General features: G+C 36.7%; 1 protein-coding gene across 3 annotated transcripts in view; it reads right to left on the bottom strand.

The window, feature by feature from the left end:
* Window positions 1-3,574: 3,574 nt before the first annotated feature.
* Window positions 3,575-10,673, bottom strand: part of LOC125048172 (CTD small phosphatase-like protein 2-A) — a 57,138-nt gene continuing 50,039 nt past the window's right edge. For all 3 annotated transcript variants that reach the window (XM_047646733.1, XM_047646734.1, XM_047646735.1), the window contains exons 5-10: window positions 10,218-10,509; window positions 9,833-9,912; window positions 9,483-9,656; window positions 8,881-9,110; window positions 8,500-8,626; window positions 3,575-8,074 (exon numbers count right to left, since the gene is read on the bottom strand). In XM_047646733.1, coding sequence (XP_047502689.1) covers window positions 7,916-8,074; window positions 8,500-8,626; window positions 8,881-9,110; window positions 9,483-9,656; window positions 9,833-9,912; window positions 10,218-10,509 — 1,062 coding nt within the window. In that variant the 3' untranslated portion in view covers window positions 3,575-7,915. The remainder of the gene's footprint in view (window positions 8,075-8,499; window positions 8,627-8,880; window positions 9,111-9,482; window positions 9,657-9,832; window positions 9,913-10,217; window positions 10,510-10,673) is intronic.

Below are 10,673 nucleotides of genomic sequence, written 5' to 3'. Positions count from 1 at the left end.
GGCAATTGCCTCTAATAATGGTATGGTTAATGGTTATTCATTGTTGGCCATGATAAGCCTGGAGTATGTTGGGGAGAGAAATGGTCCACCCCTCAGGGTCGCTTGTGGGGTAAGGGCTAGACAACTAAAGCAGGGGAATACCGTGCCCATGGCTCCCTCAGGCCGTTCAGGACTGCCACAAAGTCAGCCTTTCATCCTTTCAGCACGGCTCTCACACCTTAGGAAGTGGATAGTAGAAGGGGTGAAGGGACAGAAAGGAAAAAGTAGGAGGGGAAAAAAAAAGACCATGCAAAATTTGTTGAGTCGAGGGCTGAGTCCCAAGGTTGGGGAGTTCCCCAGCATTGGGTCCCAGTCTCCGCCTCCTAAGCCCCCCTCGATAACAACGGGCAAGGGATTGGGGGGGGGGGGGGGTAAGTAACAATAAAGTAGAAAAATGGCTAAAAATAATGTCACTTACTATAGCGCATTGGCACTATATTATGTTATAGTTTTACATTGATCGGTTAGTTGTAGTTGTCGTTTTGTTAGAAAAATATCGGGTGATGTGTTTGATTAATAATGCAAATTATCAACTTCCCTTCCTTTATTTTCCAGACTGTTAGCTAAGTTTTAATGTTTAAAAACTGACAGGACATAATTTTTCTTGTGCAAAAATAATTTAGACTTTTTATCATGCCGTTTCCCATTTGTGTGGTCTTTTCGTGAAAGTTTTTTTTTTTTTTTTTTTTTTTTTTTTTTTTTTTTTTCAAATGACCCCTTTCCTTGTATTAATGGTCAATCTAATATGTCCTTTTTGCACCTACATGGACGGCCAGACCATGGCAGACAAAAATGATTACATTTTTGCAATCGACAAACCAAGCTTTTTACTCTGCAGGGAACTTTTATACCTATGGTTCGTTTTCTTCAACATTTCGCCAAATGAAACCATTTTAGATTCAATACTTGGGGCATGCTTTGAGTCAGTCATCTTGCAAAACCATTGGTGTGTCCATGAAGTACGTGTATCCATCTGAACGGCTGCAATCAAATATCCATTCTCAAAGACAGGGTGATCCTCATTATGGGCTTGGTAGGTGGCTAATGATAACCATTTGACACGTTGTTGATAACTGTTTGGAATAGTGTTGCATTCAGTCACTACTTGAGCTTCATGTGATAATAATGTGAGTAATAATGTGAGCTTCATGTAATAATAATATTCCTGTTCTGACTGAGTCAATATAAACAATATTATCAAAGTGGACTCAAAACTCATGGTAATGAACAGGTTGTTTCTTTGTCTTGTAGCTTTAATTTGAAAGCCAATTATTCAAAGCCGATTTTTAATCCGCCTGCCAGCCCCTGTCCAGTCTCTGAATAACAAACAAAGAACATCAACCATCGATATACCTATTAATGACAAAAGAATATGTCTGCAGAGCTTAGTTTTTTTTTTCCAACAACTATTCATCTATAATTCATATAATTCTGATAATGGCTGTTTTTCAGTGATGAAGGAAGTAATAAAAAACATCTCACTTTAAATGTTGTGTACATAGTGACAGTGGCATTGAATACGGACACTAATAATAAAACTTAACATATGCACTAATTTGACCAGACAGACTTAGGCTAGTCTATATGTCATGAGATAATGATTTTCTTTTATATATTACAACAGGCCAGGCCAGAATTACAAATGATCAACAATTCAAAAAAGATAAGAACAATCATACACATGAAGCATACTCTGATATAAAATTTTATATGTTATCATTCTACATCTTCAATTTCCAAAAATAGATGTGCAGAGTTACATTTTCCACGAGTAAAGTATCTGGCGTAATTCTGACTCTAGCCGAACATTTGTACTTTTCTTCACATCACGCCTGTGTCACAGTACAATCAGCATTAAACAGTACACCATCAGCATCTTCTGTCACAGTAAACTCAGCATTGAACACTATACTGTCAATACCTGTGCCACAATACACTAGTTGGGAGAACAGCATCGTCCCATTACACAGCAGTCATCTGTGATTAATTCCTGTAAAACTCCACAGTATTAATTCAAGATGCCTGAGATACTGTCGCATATGTACCCTTGGTGATGCACAGTATACTATCACAGTACAGTCAGTGATGCAAAGTATACTGCATCTGTATGCATACCATCTTGAACAATGTAAGAATTTATCCTTTGATGAAAATAATTTAGCACTTAATAATAAAAATGAAAAAGAAATCCATGTACGTATTTCTCTACAAAACATTTTCAGAACTGTAGGGCTTCCATTTGTGAACCTTTTGTCATGAATTACTCTTGAAACAAAATAACGAGAGGGCAAGCTTATGCTCCTCAAGTGACTCTATTGTGGTTTCCATCAAGGAGGAACTATTACTAAACTGTAATTCTTTTGAAGCTTAATTCATCCACATAAATATGTTCTCTGTACATATTCTCTTTCTTGTAAGTCTGCTTAAATCCTTCTAACAAAACTAAATATACATTTTCATAATATATAATAAACAGCTTGCTTTACTTAGCAAGTGAAACTGCAAAAGAAACTTTATTAGATCTCTTATTACTTACTCTGAACTTCAAGACAAAGTTTAGAATCATAAAACTTTCAGAAAGTGTTAATTTTAAATAACAAGAACAGGGCTTGTATTTCTACATAACCGACAGAATTAGAGATTAACATGTGCACACCACAGGTGATTAACAGTCACATATATCAATACATTAACCTATCAACAGGAGAGAATAGGAAAATCTCATTTAAATAAAAGAGACGGGCATACATCATAACTATATTGGTCTGTTTTACATTTCAGAAACAATAATGGAAAAATACATACATACAAATATGTATGCATGAGTGTACATATATGTGTGTGGGGGGGCATGTATATAAATATACAATTATAAATACATATACATGTGTGAGAGAGAGAGAGAGAGAGAGAGAGAGAGAGAGAGAGAGAGAGAGAGAGAGAGAGAGAGAGAGAGAGAGAGAGAGAGAGAGAGAGAGAGAGAGAGAGAGAGAGATAGAGAGAGAGAGAGAGAGAGAGAGATAGAGAGATAGAGAGAGAGAAAGATAGATAGAGATAGAGAGAGAGAGAGAGAGAGAGAGAGAAGAGAGAGAAGAGAGAAAGAGAGAAAGAGAAAAGAGAAAGAGAGAAAGAGAAAAAGAGAGAGAGAGAGAGAGAGAGAGAGAGAGAGAGAGAGATAGAGATAGAGATAGAGATAGAGATAGAGATAGAGATAGAGATAGAGATAGAGATAGAGATAGAGAGAGAGAGAGAGAGAGAGAGAGAGAGAGAGAGAGAGAGAGAGAGAGAAAGAGAGAAAGAGAGAAAGAGAGAAAGAGAGAAGAGAGAGAAGAGAGAAGAGAAAGAGAAAGAGAGAGAGAGAGAAGAGAGAGAGAAGAGAAAGAGAAAAAGAGAAAAAGAAAAAGAGAAAGAGAAAAAAAGAAAGAGAGAGAGAGAGAGAGAGAGAGAGAGAGAGAGAGAGAGAGAGAGAGAGAGAGAGAGAGAGAGAGAGAGAGAGAGAGAGAGAGAGTGAGTTTCATGTTCACATGGTGTATGTATGCATGTATGTATGCCTGTATGTATATATGTATGTATGTATATATATGTGTGCATGCACACGCATACATGTCTCCAAATGAACTTAAATAAAATAATACCATATATTCTATGTATGAAAATATGACAAAATATAGACTTCTAGACGCAAATTATTAAAATTCATTTGTTAACAAAACTGTAGTGATATAATTTGGGATTATGGTTCCTTTGAAGCCATCTTCAAAAAATTATGTTAAACAGTACGTAAAAACGTTCCTATAAAAAACAAGAAAACAGAATATAGTATAACTGTATAACTGCAAACTGAATTATATTCTGATTAGGAAGGAGAATCAACAAAGTTCAAAAGCAGTGCATGCAACTTCTGCAACCTAAAGGCCAATAACTCATAATAACAAAGAATAACAAGTGTATTCTAAATAAACATTTTAGAGTTACTAAATACCAATTTCTGGTAAGATAAAACACGTGCTGTCACTAGTGAAGTAGTGAAATCATAATAATGTACCATGAATTTGTTGCTACTTCTCTCTTTACTATTATTCACATAATAATATTAATGAAAGAGTAATAACAGTCACAGTTACAAAAGTAAAAAAACAAACAAAAGTCTTCAAGTAAAAGTTGAATAAAAACTAAATGCTTGGCACATATAAAAACAAAATGCAGACTGGCATTCCTTACGGTGCAAAAACACTTGTGTTCTGACCATTAGCACCAACTACCTTCAACAGTGCGTATATCTCAAAGAAAACAAATAAATGAAACAAGACCTGCACACAGTTTAAAAGCACTTACTTTGTTAATATTTTTTTTCTGAATATCCATTTTTCTTAACTAAAAAATTCTCTCTTCCTTAGTTCTGACCAGAAGTCACAATTAATGACAAAAAAAATAATTACTTGACAATGTCCTTCCCTTTTTATCTGTTGGGCCGAGAGAAAACTTTATTCAGATCTCTTGTCAAGGAAGCTGCACCTCGCAAAGACCATCCTGTGTTTCTTACTATGTACAAGAGAATGTAACCTGCCCTTATAATACTTTTCTGTGTAGCATTATCCAAATAAAAAAATATATGTATATAACAATCCACTGATATCTGATACCTTTCAAGTTAATTTGTGCAATAGAAGAAACACAGTATCATATAATAAACCTGTTCCATAAACAAACCTTTAAATGATTTGTTCTAACGAAATGATCTGAGATACTTGTTATCTCTTTGTACGTTTTGGTTAGTCAAGCTATACCAACCTGTTTTCAAAAAGGTAAAAGCTTACGTGTGTAAGTTTGAGTATTTGTGTATGCTTGTGTTTTACAAAGACAATACCCAATCATGAATAAAAACTTGAGAATAGCAGTCAACTTCCTGCACAGATATCATTCAACCTTTCCCCACAAGCCTCCAAACTCAAGCAGACATTGGAGAAGCTTGAACTCCTCACAAACAAAGTAAATGATAATATAATGATTTCCTTTGTGAGTATTCCACTGAACAATACTCCTGGACATAGCCTATTTATTCCAGTTTAGTTTCTTCTTTCCTTGAGGTAGAAATTTATGCTGGATGGTGATGCATGCTCCAATCTTATGTGCCTCAATTTGGATGGCAGAAGGACTTCTCACTCCCCTCCTTCCTTCATGCGGAAATCAACTGTTAAACTGCACAAGGGAGACAGAAAGAATGAAGAAGAAACAAAAAATCATATAGATACCCAAACAGAGCCAAATTAACCACTTCTAAATTCACTACGAACTCCTACATAATATAATTCTTTACTATTTACAACTAAGCCCCTACAATCAGAAGCATCTGTTCTCATACAATTTGTAAAACTGATCAATACATATGAAAGCCTTCATAAAAAATGACATCTGATAAAACTTTCCATAACATTAATTCATATGTTCCTTCTATCACATACTCTGTAGCTACTTATCAATGGAAACCTATGTTGCCTGTTTATTCCATTGCATTCTCTAACTTATGCTTTTAGCACTGAAGTCAAACTTCAAAAACACTTTGAGAATGGTTTCAAGCTTTCAATGAAGTGTGAGCCTATAGACTTTTAGAAACTCATCTATACAGTAACTTGAAATTTCTTTAACACTTCTAACTTCATCTGACTGTTTCAATGACACTTTTGTGAGTTACAGTACATGAAATGTGGAACATACATATACATATACATACAAATGTACATACATAAATGATGCATATATATACAGGCTTATACACGAATCAAAATTCAAGAATGAAAGCATAAACTGGTGTTAAGAGACATTGGCAGAAAAAATAGTTTTTGTCAATGAAAAGGAATCTTGATTCATTACTTTTATTTTAATTGTAGTAATTACTATAATTATTATTACTATTATCAATGTAAATTAACTTTATGTACAATTTGAAAACTGACTTTGGTAACTGTCAATCTCTCTTTAAATTATTATTCTTAATCTTACATGAAATTTATATAATCATTTATCTATTTATGGATGTATTTAGATATTCTCTTTTATTCATTCCACTTTCTTCATACTCGTACCCCTCCTCCTCCCCCCCTTCCTCCTCCAAGCTCTCTTCCAGGCCTCCTGAACCCTCCAACCTTCTCCCTCCTTTCGACCACAGTTTCACCCAACCATATAATTATGCACTTTCTTTCAAGCAATCTACTGGCCAATAATGTTTTGCAAAGACACTAAGAGTCTGCAGGCTCTGTGATTAACAAAGAGACTAGATCAGAGAGCGAGCAAAGAAATGTGAAAAAGGGGTTGGGGGGTTTGATGGGCCGAAGCGGGTTAGGTGACTTCCCCGTTACTCAAAGCACGTGAGATTCCCATTTAAAAACACGCTGGCTCTACAAATGGACTATAGGGCAGGGAGCTACTGTGGCAGAAGGGAGAGGAAGTCACAATTCCAAGATATGTATTTAAGACCCGGTGAAGGTTTCTGTGGAGGGAGAGCCACAAGAGAGAAGGCAGAGGAGGTTTGAAAAGAATGAGATTTGAATTTGTACAGTGGTGGGATTAAAGAAAAAGAAAAAGGAAGAAAGAAAAGAAAAGAAAATTCAAAGCTACTGACAGGTGTGCGTGTGTGTGATTTTGCTTCCAGCTTTAGGCAGACAGAGGGAAGTTAGAGAAGATGCAACGAGTTTATCAAAGAGCAGGTACACAAACAATATCTGTGAACAAGACCAGTGAAAATTGAGATGCAAAAGATAACCAGTTTGACCTGGTCTACGCAAGATACACACAGATATAAATGGGGAAAAAACAAGTGTGTACTTACTAACAAAAGGGTGATTGCATGTATAAATCAAGTCATACATACACACACTTATTCACATATGTACCTCATGTTTACGTATATGCATGGATTACATGAGAGGGTGACTGTGGGATGGACTCTAAGAAGCAGTGATGAATTACATACAGAATGTATCTCCCTTCTCAAATACACCTTAATATGTTTAATATAAGCTAATGATTTATTTTTTGACATGCATATTCTTAGTTTACTCTACATGTTCACAGCACTCAGCTGGAGAACATCCAAGCCTCAAGTCTTAGTCTATGAGCACTGAATGCCAACTCCGCGAGGGCCACTGGAAAAAACTTTAAAATTACGGGATAAATGGTACTATCGAGCACTATTTGGAGGCTCTTTGGCTAGTGTCTCGGACTCTGCATTAGATGCATGTAGTGTTTCCTGCATCCACGCCACTATTTACACGTTACCAAATTATATCAAGATATATAACATTTGTCTCTGCTAATCCACACTTTCTATTTGTTCATTTTTCTTGTCCTTTTTCTGTCTCATTTTGTTTGTTTGCCTGACCCTGCAAAGTCTTTTCCAACTTCTGCACTCTCATTCAGTCCATCTCTGCTTTTTGTCTTGCTCTTAATGCATAGTTACTAGAAGTCACTTCCTCCAGGGCAAATGAAGAATCATTTGGGATATTCTTGGTCATGTGTTAATACTTTTTAACTGCACTTGTGTCATGTTTTCTGTCACATTTTTCACTGAAGATTTCACTGGTAACACAGTTTTAGCAGATTCTCAAACACATCTTACTAAAAGTTGTGCATGACTTGTGTGGGGAGGGAGAAAAAAATAACAATAAAAAAAGAAAAAAAAAAAAATATATATATAATAATAAAAAAAAGATAAACCAATTAAAGATGAATATGTCAACATAATAAAATGCAAAATATTAATAATGGTAACAATGTTGTAATAATAACTGAAGTGACAAAAGAATCAAAAGAAACTTTACAGTGTGGACCTATTGTACTACTATCAAATACGAGTCTGTTGTCTGCAGAAAGGCGACACTTAATCTGGTGGCAGATATGTCTCCAGTTTGTACTTCTCACGAATGAAGGGCCGAACGTCATCCTTGTCGACCAGGGACTCCAGGAAGGGCACTAACTTCTGCAGCTCTCTGTCTTCCTTGTCCACAAACCAGCTCTCAATGGGTATTCCATTGTTGATCTGGAAAGTGCATATTTATTTAGATTAATTGCAAAGAAACAGTGAAGAGGGGGGGTGTAGTGGATGATTGAGGCAGAATATTTTGTAAGATGAAGGGAAATGGGGGGAAAGGAGAAAGGAATGCTTTTAATGCATTAATGACAGAGTGTGTGTGTGTGTGTGTGTGTGTGTGTGTGTGTGTGTGTGTGTGTGTGTGTGTGTGTACCAGCGCGTGCGTGCACGTGCATGTGTACAGGGTGATGAAGGAATGATTTACCAAAGAAAAGGGCAGAAAAGGTAGAAGGAAGGCTGGATGAAGAAAAGGAAGAGAAAAAGGGAAATTATGAAAGAATGATTGTCAATTTCATAATTTCTTCTATAGGAACACATAATATAAAAATCAACACTCTCCATGTAATATCATAAAATACAAGAGGCCTACACACCTGGTAACCAAATGCTTGCGGCGAGTTGTCTATGATTATGGTCTTGGAAAGGTCTCGGCCCAAGATGGTGAGATCCTTGACGTAGTTGCCCTGCACGCAGACACAGTGCTCACGGAACAGCCGATACCTGGGAATAGGGATGATGGTCATATACTTTTTTCTTTTTTTTAACCATACATATAGCTCAATGTGAAATAGAATAGAGACATTAAGAGAACAAGTTAAAATCATGAAACAGATCAGAAGTGAAATAAGGGAGGACCGATTGGAAGAAGGAATAAATAGGTAAGAAAACGGAAAGGCAAAGAAAAGAAAAGAAAAGAAAAGTAAGATGAATTATTAATCAAGACTAAAAGCAGCTCATTACTCCAAGATACTAACTTGATCCACTTGCGCTGTGGGTCTAGCAAGTTCATGAGCTTGTCTGCATACACCTTCTTGCTGGCAGTGAACAGGATGACCTCATACAATTGTGACACATGCTCGAGAAACTCTCTGAAGAAAGGTCGTGTACGCACGAACACCTGGTAGTTGACATCCTGGAACACCACCGGGAAGCTGAGTGTTGCATCTTCAAGCTCTTGAAGGCTGCAGTGTACTAATGTTTCGTCCTGTCAAAATGAAGAGAGATGTTTTATTATAAGCTCAGAGATTCATGTGTAGCAAAACCAAGACTCAATATAATACAGTATAAAAATGACTTTTACATTTTTTTAAACAGTGCTAAAAGGACAGAAAGAGAACTGAGACTCAACCTACTATAATACCAAATGAAAAACAATTATAATAGAATATTAGCAAAAAAAAGCTTGTCTCTTTTTACCCCTGGTAATTGCACCCAATGAAAGTAACGTCATATATTATGGGTTAAATAAAAGAGGAAAATACTGAAGGTGGAAAATTACAAAATGGAGGTGGTGGCAGAGTGGGTGAAGAGGAAATATGAAGCAGAGAGGCAAATCACAAGAAGGTTCAATACAAACCAGATCTAAGACGAGGGTAAACTCTGGCGAGCTTCGTGTTTTCAGAGGCAACGCTGGATTTCTGGCACGCATCTCAGGGGTGAGAGGAGGCAGGTGTTTGATGAAGAAGTATGGGTCGAAAGCCTCCCACTCCTCATACCCTTCATCGCAGGAGGTCTCGTACGTCCCTCCAGCCTGTAATTTGGCGTTGTAAATTACATATTAATCAGCACCACATGTCCCTTGAGTAATGGACACTAAAAATATCAAATCAAATTATTTCTTCCTACCTCACATTTTTTTTAACTTTCATTCATAACGAAGAATACAGTATGCTAAAAAATAAGAAAGAAAATTAGAAATAACAATACCTCATAATTTTCCTTGTTTTCCTGCACTGCACACTGGGAGACTTGCGCAATCATCATGTCAGCCTCCTCAGGATCAAGACCTGTAGTTTGTGATACAAAGATATAGAAAAAAACACTATATCAACTTGATAAATAAAGGAAAAAACAAGGACAAAGGAAGAACAGAATTTTGGAGAGTTAATTGGTTGAACTTTGTGAAACTCACTCAACAAGTAAATAAAGGCTTGGACAGGGTCAAGCCTTTCCCCAAAATTACAATTTAATAAGTTATATTACTAAGCCAAGTTTTATACGTGTTCATATCTAGGATGTGACATTTAGGTAAAAAGGCACATGGCATTTAGCTGTGAGTTCAATTTCGAAGCCTAAAACCCCAAAGCCTTACCTTGAGGAGAGTCTGGTGTGGGGGGATCGAGGATGTGCGGAATGTCGAGCTGGATCCGCGTGGAGAGTGGAGTAAGCTCGGAGCCCCGTGAGGCATCCTGACAGAGCCGCCCCTCTAGGCTGGCCTTATCCTCCTCTTCCTCCAACTCCTCCTGGACACGCTCGATTGGGTAGGCATCCTCCACAGACAGAGCCGGGGAGAGTGATGGAGGGGCAGAGTCCACTGAATATACAGGCGAAAACAGGGATGTGTCCATTGCTGAATTCTTCATTTCTTGTACATCCTTCAACATCTGTGGGAATGAATGTTGTAAGGCATTAGGATTCCTGAGGTGTGTAATCAACCACTGAAAACACACTGTGTAATGAACAAGAACAATAAATGCTATATCAAGCAAAAGTAATGTAACTTTAACAAATTCTTTTTTGTATGAATTCTTGTAATCAATGAAAATAA

This window comes from Penaeus chinensis, chromosome 43 (assembly GCF_019202785.1).
Source record: "Penaeus chinensis breed Huanghai No. 1 chromosome 43, ASM1920278v2, whole genome shotgun sequence".
Taxonomy (NCBI): Eukaryota; Metazoa; Arthropoda; class Malacostraca; order Decapoda; family Penaeidae; genus Penaeus; species Penaeus chinensis.
The sequence above is the reverse complement of the archived record's forward strand: the minus strand, read 5'-3'. Positions and strand labels throughout refer to the sequence as shown.